General features: G+C 43.6%; 1 protein-coding gene and 1 pseudogene across 2 annotated transcripts in view; one reads left to right on the top strand and one right to left on the bottom strand.

The window, feature by feature from the left end:
• Positions 1-3,690: 3,690 nt before the first annotated feature.
• On the top strand, positions 3,691-9,725 carry LOC311106232 (olfactory receptor 52D1-like; annotated as a pseudogene). The gene is made up of 2 exons: positions 3,691-3,718; positions 8,845-9,725. The product of its transcript is annotated as an olfactory receptor 52D1-like (transcript).
• Positions 9,726-13,856: 4,131 nt separating this feature from the next.
• The window catches only part of LOC311106231 (olfactory receptor 6N2-like), a gene marked incomplete at both ends in the record, with an annotated part of 29,104 nt that continues 22,129 nt past the window's right edge, over positions 13,857-20,831 (bottom strand). The window contains 2 exons of the mRNA XM_084148532.1: positions 13,857-13,866; positions 14,820-15,209. Coding sequence (XP_084004658.1) covers positions 13,857-13,866; positions 14,820-15,209 — 400 coding nt within the window. The remainder of the gene's footprint in view (positions 13,867-14,819; positions 15,210-20,831) is intronic.

Raw genomic sequence — 20,831 nt, 5'->3', positions numbered from 1 at the left:
GCAACAGTGTGTGAAAACCTTGTGAGGACTTACAGAAAACGTTTGACCTGTGTCATTGGCAACAAAGGGTATATAACAAAGTATTGAGAAACTTTTGTTATTTACCAAATACTTTTTTATTTGCAAATAAATTCATAAAAAATCCTACAATGTGATTTTCTGGAATTTTTTTTCTCATTTTGTCTGTCATAGTTGACGTGTACCTATGATGAAAATTACAGGCCTCTCTCATCTTTTTAAGTGGGAGGACTTGCACAATTGGTGGCTGACTAAATACTTTTTTCCCCCACTGTAACAGGTTATGCAGCCTGATCGACATGTCCACCAGTTTGTCCAGGTTAAGGGTGGTGTCCCTGCAGGCCAGTTCCCGACGAACGTCCTCCCGGAGGCTGCATCGGTAGTGGTTGATCAGGGCCCTCTCATTCCATCCTGCGCTGGCAGCCAGAGTCCTGAAGTCCAGTGCAAAGTCCTGTGCGCGCCTCCTCCCCTGTTTGAGGTGGAATGGACGTTCCCCCGCCGCTCTCCCCTCCGGTGGATGATCGAATACCGCCCGACAGCGGCGGGTGAAATCCTCATAGCGTACTGACGCTGCGTCTATACCTCCCCACTCGGCGTTGGCCCACACGAGCGCTCTCCCAGACAGACAGGAGATGAGGGCGGACACGCTCTCGTATCCCGAGGGAGCCGGGTGGATGGTAGCCAGGTAGAGCACTACCTGGAGCAGAAAACCCTGGCACCCGGCAGCTGTACCATCGTATGCCCTCGGGAGCGAGAGCCGAATCCCAATGGACCCAGGTGACGAAGGGGTGGACAGCGGTGTGGGTGGTTGTGTAGTTGGAGGAGGTGTAGGACCACCACCTCTCTCCCATCGCTCCATAGTGTTCAACACGCGCTCCATTGCAGTGCCGAGAGTCTGGATCATGGTCGCCTGTTGTTGGACACGTTCCTCCATTGATCCGGACGAAACGAATGTACCTGCTGACTCCATTTTATGGTGCGTGTTTCTATCAGGATGTCAGTGTGATGCGGTAGGACGAAGTCAGGCCTAATCGAAAACGTACTTTACTCGTAGGTAATGTCAAATAAACATAACCTCCACGCAGGGAGGAAACAAACCCGCTCACCAGACGACAACCAAACATGAACAAACACGCACAACATACAGTGGGAGCCAGAGGGTTAAATAGGGAAGTAATCAATGTCATAATATGTCATAACAGCTGATATAACTTGTAAAAACCTGTCACAATATGGTCATAACACTGTCATGACACATACTGTGTATTTAGACCTGTTGTGATATATAATGCGTTATTTTATGGCTGGTTATGACACCTACATAAGAGTGTCAAAACCCACAAAACCTACCACACAAGGCAAAACATTCCAATACACCATAGCCTACGTGTCAACAGTATGTTTATGTTACATAACATTTTCTGAAATGGACCATATTATATTATCATTGTAATTGTGCACAAATTGATGTCAGACATGCACCTACCCCAATGCTATGTTGCTGATGACTGGGATGAATGCAGGAGCAGATTTCAGGAGCAGGATAAGACACCCTCTTTTAGACTGATGACTGACATAAGGGAATGAACGTGATAGACCTATCTGGCTTATATGATCATGATGGTCATAATGCTTCTTGACAGTGTCATAACGTGCATTTTCTTAGTCCAAGTAAAGTGACACAGGATGGTCATAATGCTTCATGACATTGTCATACAGTGTATTTTCTGCAAGTTATTTAAAGTATAATGGAAAAAAATTATGACTGTAAAGAATGAATTACAACAACAACAAAGGACTTAAGAAACAAACTTTCAAATGAAAGGGAACTTCTTGGCAGGGAAAAAACACATTTGAATAAATGTGGGTTTTGACACTCTTCTGTAGGTGTCATAACCAGCCATAAAATAACGCATTATATATCACAACAGGTGTAAATATATGGGTCATGACAGTGTTATGACCAAGTCATGTCAGCTGTTATGACATATTATGATATGATTATGACCGTGTCATAACGTGTTATGACGCTGGGTGTCAAGTAAAGTGTTACCATTAAACTTTCCCCCAACTTGTCTCATTGAGTCAGAACAAAGTTTTGGCCAACTCAAAAAGTGTATTTCATGCAACACTTTGCCCAGAAAAGTGGGTGAACTCAAAAAGGCTGTGGAACTAGTTACTTTTTGAGTTAGGCCACCTAAAAAACAAAGTACAGTGTAACCAAAGCCATTCCAGCTGAGTTGAAGCCAGCTGAAGTTGGTCAAGTGTTGCCACTCTTTCACAGATGGCTGCCTCAATAACCTGAGGCTATTACTGTCAGCCATTCTCTAGAGGTCCATTACCAGTGCTAAGAAAGAGGTAGAAGGACCCAGGAGAGTACGTGTGCCGCACCCTTCCTATCAACACTTCTGTAAACAAAGCAGTCATTAACCTAATGAGCAAAGTTTCAAAGAAAGTAAACATTGTGGTTGCTACAGTATACACATGGTTGGTAAATGTACTCTTCAATAACAAGGCCTAAGGTGAGGAGAGACCCTCCAATGACACATGTTCACCGAGGCAGCCATTGAGGTTCAAGTTATGATGACACCACTGTGTCGTCTAATTCCATTGGGTGCTTTGTCGGAGTAACATCTCTGAGCTTCATTTCAGTTGTAACATAGGAGACAGACAGAGAGGACCTCACACTACAGAGCTCATTACAGAAATGTATCCACAGTTATATGTACAGTGGCTTGCGAAAGTATTCACCCCCCTTGGCATTTTTCGTATTTTGTTGCCTTACAACCTGGAATGAAAATAGATTTTTTCAGGGTTTGTATAATTAGATTTACACAATATGCCTACCACTTTGAAGATACAAAATATTTTTTATTGTGAAACAAACAAGAAATAAGACAAAAAAACTGAAAACTTGAGCGTGCATAACTATTCAACCCCCCCAAAGTCAATACTTTGTAGAGACACCTTTTGCAGCAATTCGGGGTATGTCTCTATAAGCTTGGCACATCTAAACAGCTAATCTAAACTAAACTAAACAGCTAATCATGGCTACCCGGACTATTTGCACTGCCCCCCCACCCCATCCTTTTTACGCTGCTGCTACTCTGTTAAGTATTTATGCATAGTCACTTTAACTCTACCCACATGTACATATTACCTCAACTACCTCAACTAGCCGGTGCCCCCGCACATTGACTCTGCAACGGTACCCCCCTGTATATATAGCCTCCCTACTGTCACTTTATTTTACTGTATATATAGCCTCCCTACTGTCACTTTATTTTACTTCTGCTCTTTTTTTCTCAACACTTTTTTTGTTGTTGTTTTATTCTTACTTTTTTTGTTTAAAATAAATGCACTGTTGGTTAAGGGCTGTAAGTAAGCATTTCACTGTAATGTCTGCACCTGTTGTATTCGGCGCATGTGACCAATAAAATTTGATTTGATTTGCTTTGATTTGCTTTGATTTGATCTAGCCACTGGGATTTTTGCCCATTCTTCAAGGCAAAACTGCTCCAGTTCCTTCAAGTTGGATGGGTTCCGCTGGTGTACAGCAATCTTTAAGTCATACCACAGATTCTCAATTGGATTGAGTTCTGGGCTTTGACCAGGCCATTCCAAGACATTTCAATGTTTCCCCTTAAACCACTCAAGTGTTGCTTTAAAACTATGCTTAGCGTCATTGTCCTGCTGGAAGGTGAACCTCCGTCCCAGTCTCAAATCTCTGGAAGACTGAAACAGGTTTCCCTCAAGAATTTCCCTGTATTTAGCGCCATCCATCATTCCTTCAATTCTGACCAGTTTCCCAGTCCCTGCCGATGAAAAACATCCCCACAGCATGATGCTGCCACCACCATGCTTCACTGTGGGGATGGTGTTCTTGGGGTGATGAGAGGTGTTGGGTTTGCGCAAGACATAGCATTTTCCTTAATGGCCAAAAAGCTCAATTTTAGTCTCATCTGACCAGAGTACCTTCATCCATATGTTTGGGGAGTCTCCCACATGCCTTTTGGCGAACACCAAATGTGTTTGCTTATTTTTTTCTTTAAGCAATGGCTTTTTTCTGGCCACTCTTCCGTAAAGCCCAGCTATGTGGTGTGTACGGCTTAAAGTGGTCCTATGGACAGATACTCCTATCTCCGCTGTGGAGCTTTGCAGCTCCTTCCGGGTTATCTTTGGTCTCTTTGTTGCCTCTCTGATTAATGCCCTCCTTGCCTGGTCCGTGAGTTTTGGTGGGCGGCCCTCCCTTGGCAGGTTTGTTGTGGTGCCATATTTTTCCATTTTTTAATAATGGATTTAAGGGTGCCCTGTGGGATGTTCAAAGTGTCTGATATTTTATATATTTTTATAACCCAACCCTGATCTGTACTTCTCCACAACTTTGTCCCTGACCTGTTTGGAGAGCTCCTTGGTCTTCATGGTGCCGCTTGCTTGGTGGTGTGTAAGGGTTGGTGTGAGGTGTGACCCAGGTGAGGTGCAGGATAGACAGTATGCAGTAGGCAAGGATGGTGAAACAAGGATCTTTACTGGTGGTCCAAAAACCAGGATACAAAACAACGGACAATACACGAAAACAAATGAGGAGCACATAGGTCTCCAAAAAACAGGCTGACAGCAAACAATACGAAATACTAACTCTGAATGGAAAAACACAATGACACAGGGAGAACACTTCTCGAGTACCTGTAACTGTCACGTGATCCGACACTGAAACGTACTGCTTGACATCAAGGAACTAGCAGAGAAAACTGAGCAAGGGAACACAGGGAAGTGAGTGCATAAATACACAGGTGATTCGGATAGCCACAGGTAGCTCAGCTGGTAGAGCACGGCGCTTGGAATGCCAAGGTAGTGGGTTCAATCCCCGGGACCACCCATACACAAAAACGTATGCACGCATGACTGTGTCGCTTTGGATAAAAGCGTCTGTGTCACGATCGTCGAAGGAGGAGGACCAAGGCGCAGCGTTGAAGGTGAACATAATTTTTATTAATGTTACACGAACAAAACAACAAACGATGCGTGCAGTCCTACGGTACAAACACAAACCAAAAGGAACAAGATCCCACACCATACTGTGGGAAACAGGCTGACTAAGTATGGTCCCAATCAGAGACAACAAGCAACAGCTGATTCACGTTGCCTCTGATTGAGAACCACACCGGCCAACATAGAAACACAATACTAGACCGAACACAAATGAAAACTCACACCCTGGCTCAACATACTAGAGTCCCCAGAGCCAGGGCGTGACAGTACCCCCCCCCAAAGGCGCGGACTCCGGCCGCGCCAACCAAACACCACAGGGGAGGGACCGGGTGGGCACTCCGCCTTGGCGGCGGATCCGGCTCCGGGCCTGATCCCCACTCCCTCTCCAACCCCCCAAAGTACCCCTGGTCCGGTCTGGCCCCGCTGGCCGGAGCTTGACTGCACACTGGTGGAGCGGATTGCTCTAGCTCCGGCGTGAAGCAGCTGACCGGTGCCGGACAAGGCACCGGTGGAACAGGCACGGGCCGTGCCGGACTGACGAAGCACACCACTGGCTTGGTGTGGGGAGCAGGAACGGGCCGGACCGGGCTGGCGACGCTCACCATAGGCTTAGTGCGGGGAGCAGGAGCGGGCCGGACCGGGGTGGCGACGCTCACCATAGGCTTGGTGCGGGGAGAAGGAGCGGGACGGACCGGGCTGGCGACGCGCACCATTGGCCTGGTGCGGGGAGAAGGAACAGGCCGGGCCGGGCTGGCGACGCGCACCATTGGCTTGGTGCGGGGAGCAGGAACAGGCCGGGCCGGGCCGGCGACGCGCACCATTGGCTTGGTGCGGGGAGCAGGAACTGGCCGGGCTGGGCCGGCGACACGCACCATTGGCTTGGTGCGGGGAGCAGGAACAGGCCGGGCCGGGCCGGCGACGCGCACCATTGGCTTGGTGCGGGGAGCAGGAACAGGCCGGGCCGGGCCGGCGACGCGCACCATTGGCTTGGTGCGGGGAGCAGGAACAGGCCGGGCCGGGCCGGCGACGCGCACCATTGGCTTGGTGCGGGGAGCAGGAACAGGCCGGGCCGGCGACGCGCACCATTGGCCTGGTGCGGGGAGCAGGAACAGGCCGGGCCGGGCCGGCGACGCGCACCATTGGCTTGGTGCGGGGAGCAGGAACAGGCCGGGCCGGGCTGGCGACGCGCACCATTGGCTTGGTGCGGGGAGCAGGAACAGGCCGGGCCGGGCTGGCGACGCGCACCATTGGCTTGGTGCGGGGAGCAGGAGCGGGCCGGACTGGGCTGATGAAGCGCACCACTGACTTGGTGCGGAGAGCAGGAATGGACCGGACTGGGCTGGCGACGCGCACCACAGGCTCGGCGCAAGGGACAGGAACAGACCGGACCGTACTGGGGACACACACCACTGGCCCTATGCAGGGATCAGGAACGGGCCGGACCGGACTGGTAACACACCCCAGAACCTCTCGCCGTGCCTCTACACCTTCCTTCCCCTTTTTGACCAGTGGCCCCCGTAACCTGGCGGCCTCCTCTGCCAACCACTGGGCTGCTCTATCGCGGTCTCCTTCACCAATTTGGACTATTTGTGTATGTCCATTACATGAAATCCAAATAAAAATCCATTTAAATTACAGGTTGTAATGCAAGAAAATAGGAAAAATGCCTAGGAGGATGAATACTTTTGCAAGGCACTGTACAGATATATTCTATGTTCAGGCACTGTAGAAGATGACAATACAAAACATTTGTTGTCTATTGTATACAAAGCACACTGAATAAATCCTTGTGGGAGTCTACTGAATAAGAATGAATGTCCATTCCTATCAGGTGTCAGCTGTCAACAAAACACCTTTTAAACAGAGTTTGTTAACTGTATCAGGCTGCATCATCAGGCTGCAAATCACGTTGTGAACCTCATGCTCACTGTTAAGATTGAACATTTTGAGACACAATGTGCCCCAGATTAAATGTACCTGTATAAAACTGCTGTTTGTAATATTTTCAAATGAGAATGCTATATTTCCTCAATGACCAACAGTCTTTTCTGAGCAATATCTATGTAATGCATTGTTACGATAAATGCAAAATAGGCATATCGTTTACAAAGGTTCTCATTAAAGTCAGGAGGTTTTATGAACGCTTATAGTAGACTATACAACTCTCTCCTCATCTTTGGTGAAATAAGACATAAATAAACAGAAATTAGTTGACAAAAGTGGAGGGAAAGTTCAATTGTTCTTTGCTGCCATCTTGTGTCCTTTGAGTGTGACATAATTTTTGTTTTTTTATATTACAAAAATATTGTATAAATCATGTTAAAGACAGTTCAATTTCACTGTAAAACCCTTCCATAAAATAGCCTATTGTAACCCTGTCTTTTTCTTTATTTTTTGCTATGTGAGTGCTTTATCTACAGAACGTTTCCATGGCTTTGCTCTGATGGAGGCCTGAACAACCATGGCCCTGCCAGACCATGTCTGGAGCAGATCTGGGTATTTGTTAATTCAATGTTTGAGTATTTGTTATTTAAATATTTGAATATTTCAAATACACATCCCAAAACAAATACTTTTATTTGAGTATTTGAATGGTTATTTGTAAAAACCAAATGGTCAACCAAATTTTATTTTGGTATTTTCAAATACTTCTTTAAAATACTATTTTCAAATACCTGGGTTAAATGCATGGAATTGTTTTTGAGTCAGTGTAATTGAGTATTTTCAAATACTTTCCAAGTGTATTTCCAAATACATTCCAATATTCAACTACTTGTTTTTTCAAATGAAGGTTATGTTAATACTTGTTTTAAAATGTACCGAAAAGTAATTGAAATACCTGAAATAGTATTTGAACCCAAGTCTGGTCTGCAGTGCATAACCAGGCTAATGACAAATACATGGTGGAAATGAAATGTTTTTTGTTGTTGAAGCTTTTGTTGAAGTTTAGAAGAGCCACCTTTTCTTAGAGTATTATTCAGTTTCAGATTGTGGGAAGTTTATTCCACTAGAGAACAATGCCAAGTGGCTTCCATTGAAATATGCTTTTTTTTTTAAAGAATAGTTAATAGTTTCTTAAATCTGTATATGCAATCTCATGTGCCAGGTTTATGCGGCTGGTAAAATAAATCAGATTTTGACTGATTCTATCATGTGATTTACGAGAAGTCCTAGTTTAAGCAGTAGTTGTCTTCCTGACATGACATTTCCCTCCTGAGAGAGATGATCTAATCATTTACATCACGTGAGAAACTCATTCCACGGAGGGCCGAGTGCTGCGGGTTTTTCGCTCCACCCTTGTACTTGATTGATGAACGTAGGTCACTAATTAAGGTCACTAATTAGTAAGGAACTCCCCTCACCTGGTTGTCTAGGTCTTAATTGAAAGAAAAAAAGAAAAACTCGCAGACACTAGGCCATCCATAGAGTGAGTTTGACACCCCTGATTTACATTGTCCAATCACTGCCTCCAAAATACATTAATACATTATTAATGACAGACCAATAGTCATTTGAGGTAAGGCTTTAGAACCACAAAGCATGGGATCACCTTTCTTATAGGTATGCATGCAGCCAAGTTTCCACAAGTATTAAGACTGATGTACTGCACTGTACATCTACAGTACAAGGCTATCAGTGAATAACAATTCCTGTACATTTAAGTCAATGTTTGATGGGACTTTTTTCAACTCTTCAAAGCTGGTGTGAAGCTGCCTTGAAGGTTCAACGCTACAGGAGGATGGGGAACCAAACCATAGATGTACTTGACACTGTTTTCATAATGGACAAAAATAGACTTGTCCTCCGAAGGGAAATATTTGACTGTCCTAATAGGCTCTCTAGTCTTCTTATTTACACTGTTCGGTAATCTGTCTTTGCTTGCGGTTACAGCGTTAAACAGAAATCTACACGGGCCTATGTAGCTGTTCCTTTTGAACTCATCCATCAATGACTTGATCGGTATCAGTGCCATGATTCCAAGGGTCATGTCAGATGTACTGTCTGAGGATCGGCTTATCACTTACCCAGCATGCTTGATTCAGGCTTTCTGTATTCATATGTATGGTGGCGCGATCCTTCTCATATTGTCCTTCATGTATTTTGATTGCTACATAGCTATCTGTCATCCATTAAGGTACCACTTCATCGTGACTAAGAGCACTGTTGTAAGTCTCATTGCCTCTGCTTGGCTGATTTACTTTCTACTGGTGGGGACCCTGTTTGGGCTCATGTTGAGTTTCCCTGTTTGTAAAACAGTTCTCGTGAACATCTATTGTGACAACGTGTCCCTGTTAAAGATTGACCTGTGCAACAGACACCACAGTGAACAACATCTATGGTTTATTTATCACAGGTGTACTACATGGGGGAGTTTATTTTAATGTGGTGTTCTCCTACTCATTGATTCTATTCACATGCTTTAAAAGTAGTGACTCTGATGCTAAGCTAAAGGACTTGCATACCTGTGCACACACCTGCTTGTCTTTCTAATCTATTGGTACTCAGGTATCATTCTTGTCCTTGTGTATCGAATGCCAAACAGTCCACCCCTGCTTCAGAAATTTGCAGGAATTATATTTGTTATATTTCCTCCAGGTCTAAACCCAGTAATATATGGTATCAAAACTAAAGAGATTAGAGTGAAATTACTTCAGCTGTTCTCCATGGCAAAAGGTTCAGTTAGAGCAGTAAAAGTCAATATTTTAACTTTATAATGTAACGTTCATTCTTCATCGTTCTGTTTGTTATACACTGAGTGTATAAAACATTAAGAACACCTTTCTAATGTTGAGTTTCACCCTCCCCTTTTGCCCTCAGAACAGCCGCAATTCGTCGGGGCATGGACTTTACAAGATGTCGACAGCGTTCCACATCGATGCTGGCCCATGTTGACTCCAATGCTTCCCACAGTTGTGTCATGTTGGCTGGATGTCCTTTGAGTGGTGGACCATTCTTGATACACACGGGAAACTAGTTGAGCTTGAAAAACCCAGCAGCGCTGCAGTTCTTGACACAAAATAAACTGAAGTAAAATAAGACTCAAGAGGAAAGTATGATAAAAAAGTATGAAAAGTTAGTAACCATAGGGAAGTCAATGTATGTTAGTAACCATAGGAACGTCAATGTATATTAGTAACCATAGGAACATCAATGTATGTTAGAAACCATAGGGACGTCAATGTATGTTAGTAACCATAGGGACATCAATGTATGTTAGTAACCATAGGGACATCAATGTATGTTAGTAACCATAGGGACATCAATGTATGTTAGAAACCATAGGGACGTCAATGTATGTTAGTAACCATAGGAACATCAATGTATGTTAGAAACCATAGGGACGTCAATGTATGTTTGTAACCATAGGGACGTCAATGTATGTTAGAAACCATAGGGACGTCAATGTATGTTAGTAACCATAGGAACGTCAATGTATGTTAGAAACCATAGGGACGTCAATGTATGTTAGTAACCATAGGAACGTCAATGTATGTTAGAAACCAAAGGGACGTCAATGTATGTTAGAAACCATAGGGACGTCAATGTATTTTAGAAACCATAGGGACATCAATGTATGTTAGAAACCATAGGGACATCAATGTACACTCCCATACGTATTTATTTGGACCGTAAAGCAAAAAGTTTTAATTTGGGTCTAATCAAATCAAATCAAATCAGATTTTATTTGTCACATACACGTGTTTAGCAGATGTTATAGCGGGTGTAGCAAAATGCTTGTGCTTCTAGAAAAAATCTAACAAGTAATATCTAACAATTTCAAAACATATACCCAATACACACAAAACTAGTAAGGAATGGGATTTAAGAATATATACATATATGGACAAGCAATGACAGCAATGACAGAGCGGCTTGGACTAACATACAGTAGAATATTATAGAATAGAATGCAGTATATACATATGAGATGAGTAGTGCAAGATATGTAAACATTATTAAAGTGACTAGTGTTCCATTTCTTAAAGTGGCCAGTGATTTCAATAAGCAGCAGCAGCCTCTAATGTGCTAGTGATGGCTATTTAACAGTCTGATGGCCTTGAGATAGAAGCTGTTTTTCATTCTCTTGGTCCCAGCTTTGATGCACCTGTACTGACCTCGCCTGAACAGGCAGTGGCTCGGGTGGTTGATGTCTTTGATGATCTTTTTGGCCTTCCTGTGACATCAGGTGCTGTATGTGTCTTGGAGGGTGGGTAGTTTGCCCCCGGTAATGCATTCGGCAGACCGCACCACCCTCTGGAGAGCCCTGCGGTTGCAGGCGGTGCAGTTGCCGTACCAGGCGGTGATACAACCCGACAGGATGCTCTCAATTGTGCATCTGTAAAAGTTTGTGAGGGTTTTAGGTGCTAAGCCGAATTTCTTCAGCCTCCTGAGGCTCTGTTGCGCCTTCTTCACCACACTGTCTGCGTGGGTGGACCATTTCAGTTTGTCGGTGATGTGTACGCCAAGGAACTTGAAGCTTTCCACCTTCTCCACTGCGGTCCCGTCGATGTGGATAGGGTGGTGCACCCTCTGCAGTTTCCTGAAGTCCACAATCATCTCCTTTGTTTTGTCGATGTTGAGTGAGAGGTTATTTTCCTGCACCACACTCCCAGAGCCCTCACCTCTTCCCTGTAGGCGGTCTCGTCATTGATGGTAATCAAGCCTACTACTGTTGTGTCGTCTGCAAACTTGATGATTGAGTTGGAGGCGTGCTTAGCCACGCAGTCATGGGTGAACAGGGAGTACAGAAGGGAGCTGAGCATGCACCCTTCTGGGATCAGCGAAGTGGAGATGTTGTTTCCTACATTCACCACCTGGGGGCGGCCCGTCAGAAAGTCCAAGACCCAGTTGCACAGGGCAGGGTTCAGACCCAGGGCCTCGAGCTGAATGATGAGCTTGGAGGGTACTATGGTGTTGAATGCTGAGCTATAGTCAATGAACAGCCTTCTTACATAGCTATTCCTTTTGTCCAGATGGGATAGGGCAGTGTGCAGTGTGATGGCGATTGCATCGTCTGTGGATCTATTGGGGCGGTAAGCAAATTGAAGTGGGTCTAGGGTGACAGGTAAGGTAGAGGTGATATGATCCTTGACTAGTCTCTCAAAGCACTTCATGATGACAGAGGTGAGTGCTACAGCGCGATAGTCATTTAGTTCAGTTACCTTTGCTCTATAGGAATATAGAGTGAACTATAAGTGAATTTGTCCAAATACTTATGACACCTTCAAATGGGGGGACTAGATACATAAAGTGCATTCATTTCTAAATGGTAAAACAGATATGTATGAAAATACCCTAAAATAAAAGTGGCATTCTGTACTGTCACTTCATATAAAAACATTTGATCTCAAATCCAAAATGCTGGATTATAGTGCCAAATTAAGCTTGAGCTTCACTGTCCAAATAAATACGTAGTTTATTTGTTAGTGGGCCATTTCCAGACTTGAGCTGCATGTGCACAATGTTGACAGTAATATAACGCATTGATGTGCAGAGCCTGTTGTTTATCATCAACACGCATGGCCAGTCACAAACCGCTCCCCACCGGAGACCAGGGTTCAATCCATGTGTCCTACTGTTGTCCCTCTAGTCTGTCTCCCCATCTGTTTCTAACCATCTAAATAAAGGGTCAAATACTGTATTTATATATGATGTCAATTTCAGATTCATGTGAGGTGATTGAATTTCAAGTTACCTGAATTTCCACAAAAAGAAACAAACAAATATTTAACCTTTTTAATATGTTTAAGTAGCAAATACAATTTACTCCACATATTTTGTATTTTTACTTTGGTTTTATGTATGGAAACTGTCAGCTGGAATACCACTTTTCTCATAACATCAAAATCCTCATAAAATATAAAAACATTGATGTGAATAATTATTTAAATTTGTAAACAAAACTTTCCACAACTCTGTTCCTGACACATTTCCACTTTGCATTTGTATTTGTAGCCTGTTTTAGTATTCAATCTGGAACTGAATTTAATCTCTGCTGTGATGACGGGTGTTATGCAACATGACCTTCAACCAATCAGCAGACCAAATCTTCAGAAGCCACATTTATCCAAGCGGTCTAAACCCGCCCAAAGCTTCTGAGAGGACGCTGATCAAGTGCCTCTACTGGAGAATTTCCAGACTGAATCAGTGAAGTGAAACAATAGGGAAACAGTGTGGATTCCAGGCTGTATTCTATGCAGAACAAAATCACTAGAGGGCGATGTGAACTAATTCAGTTCATCAACGTTGTTCTAATCAGCATCACAGACTTTTGAGATGAAGATAATTTCGAGAACTAAATAGAAATGTGTATGTCTCGTTCTATACATTTGAAATCTGTCTTGTTTTGTGGTATCCACAAACTACACATGGGTTTGTAAGATGGATAGAAGAGGAACAATGTTGTTACTATAGACCTACAACTGAATCACTAGGTCATTACACAACAGTCTCACTGATTGGAATATGATATCATGTCTTTAATGTGACCAGACATAATATGACAGATGGAATGCACAGGCCTGCATATGAGATATAGAACAATTACTATTTGTGTTAGCATTTGAGAATCCAGGGAAAGAGTGGCAGAGTATAAATTGGGCAAAATAAGAATCAACATTCTTTTACCAAATCAGACCAATGTTGAAGATGGATATTAGAAATAAGCTTATCCATTTTAGACATATTTCCACAGATCAATAAAAGTCAAGATGAGACCATGTCTCACGCCATCTGTGGTGTTGATCCATCTTTATCTGAATCCCCATGAAATAGGGAAGATATGCACCACCTAATTGCATCATATTATTTGGTGCCTATGCATTTTTAAATGTGAGAGTCATTCTTCACTGCAGACTGTTATAACCATGATTAAAGATATCACAGGATGTAGGACCTCTGTCATAGGGGGTCTTCAAATTGCTTTAAATATCTCTCATAGTTTGATGTCTTTGGGAAGATCTCAATTTCATACTCGTCGCGTCCTCTCTCCTCTCTCCTCGTCTCCTTCTCAAAACCCATTGGATGAGAAAGTCAGATGTCCGGAGGAGAAGGTCAGAGGGGAGGGACCTCTGACTTTCTCATCCAATGGGTTTTGAGAAGGTGACGAGAAGAGAGGAGAGGAGAGAGGACGCGAGGAGTAGGCAATTAAGATCTTCCCATTGACGGCATGATTGACATTGTCTTGTGAAACCTTGACAATCCACAAAACACACAGGCCTAAAACATCCTTACTAGTTCATTCAAAATATGATGTTCTACTTACATTGACTGTTGTTGGTTGTTTTTAAGTGTATTTGTGGGGTTATTTCGTTTGTTCCAACTAAATCAGTCTCCGATTAACATTAGCGTCCTAGGGCCGAAAATTAATGGAACCCATCAATGGCTCTTATATAATTTAAAATCAAGTGAGTGATTTCTTGATACAAGTGATACATTTACAGTAATAAAGATAAAGATAACAACAATTGCTACATCAAGCTGCCAGACTGTAAAATACAGCAAAATAGCCAAAATACAACTGCACTGACTAAATCATGACAAAATGTCAACAATTTGTATAGTTTTGGATAAATTATGTAGTGGTTCTCTTCAAATCCATGTCTACCATTGAAAACATTGCCTAGGATGGAAAGATCTTTGTCCGCAAGAAATGCATTGCTTTTACTCTGATATCCTTTGTTTTAAGACCATATATGATTGGATTTAAAGTTGGGGGGAAAATTAACGTGGAAACCCCTATGAGTCTCCGTAATTGCGGGGGGAATTGGCTCAGTCTGTACGAAATAACAGTGAGAAGCCCTAAACACTCTAAGAGGAGAAAAACAATTAAATGTGTAGCACAAGTCTGCAGGGCTTTGCTTCTAGTGTCGGCTGATCCTTTGTTTCTGAAACACGTGACAAGTATCCGAAGGTAAGTGTAGAGAATGGTCCAAACTACTATGACCTGCATGAGGGCAGTAATGAAGAGACCATAGATGTTATTGATGGCTGTGTTAGCACAGACCAGTTTCAACAGGGAGGGGTTGTCACAGTAGGAATGTGCCATCAGAGATCTACAGCGTGGTAACCGTAGCAGCAGGAAAAACAGCACCCCCATCAAAATCAAGTCACACACCCATATCAGTGTGATGATTTTCATGATGTGAGCGTTGGTCATAATTGTGTTGTACCTCAAAGGGCAACATATGGCAACATATCTGTCGTAGGCCATAGCGGTGAGAATGAACACAGCTCCCGTCCCGTAGACATGAATAAAGAAAGCTTGTGTGACACAAGCAGAGTATTGAATGGTCCTTGTGTCAAGTAAAAGCTCTTTGATGACCTGTGTAAAGAGTGCCGTGGAGCCTATAAGGTCGTTGATGGGTAGGTTTAGCAGCAGAAGGTACATGGGCTGGTGGAGACTCCTATTGAGGACGATGGTGAGAATCAGGACCAGGTTACAGAAGAGAATGATTATATAGCTCAATGTGGCAAAAAAAAATGCGGCAAAGGCACTTTCAGGGGGGAGATCGAAGCCTTCTAGTGTCAAAACAGAAGACACATTTGAAAAATCATCCATCTTCTTGGATTCAGGTTTTTCCTCTTCAAGCCTGTAAATGTACACCAACAACTGTTATGTTTACAATACATTTGAACAATGAAAACATTATTATGATCACATTATGACAACTGATGAATAGTTGAGTCATTAATAAATCAATTAACCAATAAATGTTAGTAGTTCTAAATACTAGAACTGTAAAATAAAAAAACATTATTACATTACATTGACATTTATGTTTACAGAATACTGAAACAAGTAAAGATTATGACTATGGATGAATAATGTTTGTTTATGATAATATTGTAAAATTGAGGGGAAGGGGGGGGGGGGTCTACCTTTTACCTACAGTTGATTTTCCACAGCATAAAAATGACACCCAATTTTCAAATGTAAAAAAAAAAATGGTATATGACTCTGGTGAATTGTTATAATGAATATGCTACAGAGCACTTGAGAGAAATCATGACCTGAAATTCTGAGAGACACTAACTCTATCATCAGACTTGATAAGGTATTTATAGAGACCGTGTGGAACATTAGCCCTTCCTCTGGGATATCCAATTCTTGATCTTCAAAAAATGGGTTAGTCTCTCAAGAGGGGTCATGTTTTGGAAAACATGTGTGACTCATTGTGAGGAACAACGCACTGTAGTTGAGTGCTTTAAATGCTTAACTATCCAGTACATTTACCTTTACGTCATTTAGCAGACGCTCTACATCATTTGATGTTTATGATTTTACTCATGATTTCTTCCCTGTTTCCGTGTTGTAAAAAAAGGCAGTTGTAGTCAACACATTGTATTTGAGTGCAATTTTTTTAATTTTATTTTTGTAGTAGTATGTTTTTTAAAGTATTCATTCAAATTGCACAGTTTTTACTTTTGTTGCCAATACATTTGAACGTAAAGATTGAGTTGTTCTCAACGTTAGTGAGACTGTTGTACCAGTTTGTGGTCTGTGATTAGTCATAATGTAGTTACATTCTGGTCATATTGGAGAAATTGGATAAATGATTCATACAAAAAAGCGTGTCAGTTTAAAGGAGCTACAGTGAGGGAAAAAAGTATTTGATCCCCTGCTGATTTTGTACGTTTGCCCACTGACAAAGAAATGATCAGTCTATAATTTTAATGGTAGGTTTATTTGAACAGTGAGAGACAGAATAACAACAAAAAAATCCAGAAAAACGACCCCCTCTCAATCAGAAAGATTTCTGGCTCCCAGGTGTATTTTATACAGGTAACGAGCTGAGATTAGGAGCACACTCTTAAAGGGAGTGCTCCTAATCTCAGCTTGTTACCTGTATAAAAGACACCTGTCCACAGAAGCAATCAATCAATCAGATTCCAAACTCTCTACCATGGCCAAGACCAAAGGATGTCAGGGACAAGATTGTAGACCTACACAAGGCTGGAATGGGCTACAAGACCATCGCCAAGCAGCTTGGTGAGAAGGTGACAACAGTTGGTGCGATTATTCGCAAATGGAAGAAACACAAAATAATTGTCAATCTCCCTCGGCCTGGGGCTCCATGCAAGATCTCACCTCGTGGAGTTGCAATGATCATGAGAACGGTGAGGAATCAGCCCAGAACTACACGGGAGGATCTTGTCAATGATCTCAAGGCAGCTGGGACAAAAGTCACCAAGAATTGGTAACACACTACGCCGTGAAGGACTGAAATCCTGCAGCGCCCGCAAGGTCCCCTTGCTCAAGAAAGCACATATACAGGCCCGTTGAAGTTTGCCAATTAACATCTGAATGATTCAGAGAAGAACTGGGTGAAAGTGTTGTGGTCAGATGAGACCAAAATGGAGCTCTTTGGCATCAACTCAACTCGCCGTGTTTGGAGGTGGAGGAATGCTGCCTATGACCCCAAGAACACCATCCCCACCGTCAAACATGGAGGTGGAAACATTATGCTTTGGGGGTGTTTTTCTGCTAAGGGGACAGGACAACTTCACCGCATGAAAGGGACGATGGACGGGGCCATGTACCGTCAAATCTTGGGTGAGAACCTCCTTCCCTCAGCCAGGGCATTGAAAATGGGTCGTGGATGGGTTTTCCAGCATGACAATGACCCAAAACACACGGCCAAGGCAACAAAGGAGTGGCTCAAGAAGAAGCACATTAAGGTCCTGGAGTGGCCTAGCCAGTTTCCAGACCTTAATCCCATAGAAAATCTGTGGAGGGAGCTGAAGGTTCGAGTTGCCAAACGTCAGCCTCAAAACCTTAATGACTTGGAGAAGATCTGCAAAGAGGAGTGGGACAAACTCCCTCCTGAGATGTGTGCAAACCTGGTGGCCAACTACAAGAAACGTCTGACCTCTGTGATTGCCAACAAGGGTTTTGCCACCAAGTACTAAGTTATGTTTTGAAGAGGGGTCAAATACTTATTTCCCTCATTAAAATGCAAATCAATTTATAACATTTTTGACATGCGTTTTTCTGGATTTCTTTGTTGTTATTCTGTCTTTCACTGTTCAGATAAACCTACCATTAAAATAATAGACTGATCATGTCTTTGTCAGTGGGCAAACGTACAAAATCAGCAGGGGATCAAATACTTTTTTCCCTCACTGTATATGTAACTGATGTAATGGACCGTCTCTTGGTATTCAAATTGACTGGGCCCTGAAAATCTCATGTTGTCAAATAGACTGGGCCCTGAAAATCTAATGTTGTCAAATAGACTGGGCCCTGAAAATCTCTTGCTGTCAAATTGACTGGGGCAAGCAAATATAATGTTGTCAAATAGACTGGGCCCTGAAAATCTCATGTTGTCAAATTGACTGGGTCCAGAAAATCTCTTGCTGTCAAATTGACTGGGTCCAGAAAATCTCTTGCTGTCAAATTGACTGGGGCCAGCACCCCAGCTCCTTTAATGTCTGTGGGTGCACATTAAAAATACTGTATACGTCTGGAACATTACAATTATATAACAGCTATCTGTCAACATCAATATTACCTTCCCAGTTGTACAAATGTACATGTCATAGTTCATAGTGGTCCATTCTATAGCTAGAAGACGCACGATAGCTCCAGGACTGATAAGTGTAATTTGATGTCTTTATCTGTTCTGAGATAGTACTGTCTTGTTGCTAGCCATCTACTTTAAGTGCTGCCTGTCTTCCCAGTGGCCTACTTGGTGTGTGAACTGCTGACTGCTCATAATTTGCAGATAGTCATTGACACATCAACCAGGATAAAGGGGCAAGGCAATTTGTGACTTGTTTTGGTAATCAGTGGCTTTATTGGAGGGGGAGTGGTTTCACCTCTCCTAGGCAATCAGCAATTAGTGTTAGTACTTCAGTCTCCCATGGTTTCTCAGCGGCAGCAGTAAGCGGCGGTAGTGTCAGTGGCAGTTTTGTCACCGAAACAAAGACGGTTCTGCGGAGTTGTTCTGCGGAGTTGTTCGTGGAAGGAAAAAGAGGAAGGCTCCACACCACTCTCTCACTTGAGTATCTTACCTAGTTATTTTCAGATCTCATTTTGCTCTTTTGTAGCTTTGGCAACTATGTTTGTGTTTTCTATAGCTGTTCGCGCCTCTCCCTTTAGGCTTTACAGACGCTCCACACCCCTTGGCTGCAAACCTTCTAATTTAGTGTACCCTGAGCGCACAACCCATGTGGAATTCCGGGTCTCTGGCCGCGTTTGGAACTGCCAATCTGCAGTCAAGAACGCCAAGTTCTTGCTGCCTTTCAGTCCCTTGACTTTTTGGTCCTTACGGAGACATTGATCACCCCAGAGAACACTGCTACTCCAGCTGCTCTCTCTTCATCTGACTACGTTTTCTCTCATAGTCCAAGAGTATCTGGTCGTTGCGGTGGTGGCACAGGTCTACTCATTTCTCCTAAATGGAGATTTTCTCTTCTCTCTCTCTCACCTGTCAATCTCCTCATTTGAATTCCATGCTGTCACTGTCACTTGTCCACTCAAGCTTAACATTATTTTCATCTATCGCCCAACAGGTGCCCTTGGAGAGTTCCTCAATGAGCTTGACACCTTGATAAGCTCATTTCCTGATGATGGCTCACCGCTCTTTGTATTTGGCGACTTCAACCTCCCGACGTCTGACTTCGATTAATTTCTTTCCAAATCTCTTTCCCCTCCTTGCCTCTTTTGACCTCACCCTTTCCCAATCCCCTCAACTCACAATGCAGGCAATACGCTTGACCTCACCTTTACTAGAGGCTGCTTGTCGCAATCTTCACTCTCTCTCTCCCACTACTCTCTCCTCTTCTATCCTATCATCTCTGCCTTCTGCTAAATCCTTCTCCCTCCTGTCTCCTGATTCTGCCTCCTCGACCCTGCTCTCCTCCCTTTCTACATCCTACGACTCACACTGTCCCCTTTCCTCTCGGCCGGCTCGTCCCTTCCCTCCTGCTCCTTGGCTGGGTGACTCATTGCGAGCTTACAGAACAGGGCTGCGGGTAGCTGAGCGAAAATGAGGGACAACTAAACTTCCGCAGACCTATCATCCTTTCACTCCCTCCTCTCTACCTTCTATCCCTCTGTATCTGCTGCTAAAGCCACTTTCTACCACTCTAAAGTTCAAGCTTCTGCCTCTGACCCTAGGAAACTATTTTCCACCTTCTCCTCCCTCCTTAATCTTCCACCCTCTCCACCTTCCTCCTCCATCTCTGCAGACGACTTTATCAACCACTTTGAAAAGAAGGTTGATGACATCTGCTATTCATTTATTCAGCCTATTGAGTCCACTGCTCTCACTCACACAGAACTACCCTACACCTTGACCTCTTTCTCCCTCTCTCTCCAGATGAAATCCTGCGACTAGTGAGGTCTGTCCGCCCGACAACCTGCCCGCCCACCCCCATCCCCTCCCACTTCTCCATACCATCTCTGGAGACCTTCTCCCATTCCTCACTTCCCTCATCAATGCATCCCTGACCACTGGCTGCGTCCCCTCTGACTTCAAAATGTCCCGAGTCACTCCTCCTCAAGAAACCAACACTTAACTCATCTGACGTCTTTCCAAAACACTTGAGCGTGCTGTCTCTGACCAACTCTCTCGTTATCTCTCTCAGAACAATCTTCTTGACCGTAACCAGTCAGGCTCCAAGACAGGTCACTCAACCGAGACTGCTCTTCTCTGTGTCACGGAGGCTCTCCGCACTGCCAAAGCAGAATCTCTCTCCTCTGTTCTCATCCTCCTAGATCTATCCGCTTTCTTTGACACCGTGAACCCTCAGATCCTCCTCTACACCCTCTCAGGCTTTACACGCTATTGGATTGCATCCTACCTGGCAGGCCA

This window comes from Coregonus lavaretus, assembly GCF_964263955.1.
Source record: "Coregonus lavaretus genome assembly, chromosome: 30".
In the NCBI taxonomy this organism is placed as follows: Eukaryota; Metazoa; Chordata; class Actinopteri; order Salmoniformes; family Salmonidae; genus Coregonus; species Coregonus lavaretus.
The sequence above is the reverse complement of the archived record's forward strand: the minus strand, read 5'-3'. Positions and strand labels throughout refer to the sequence as shown.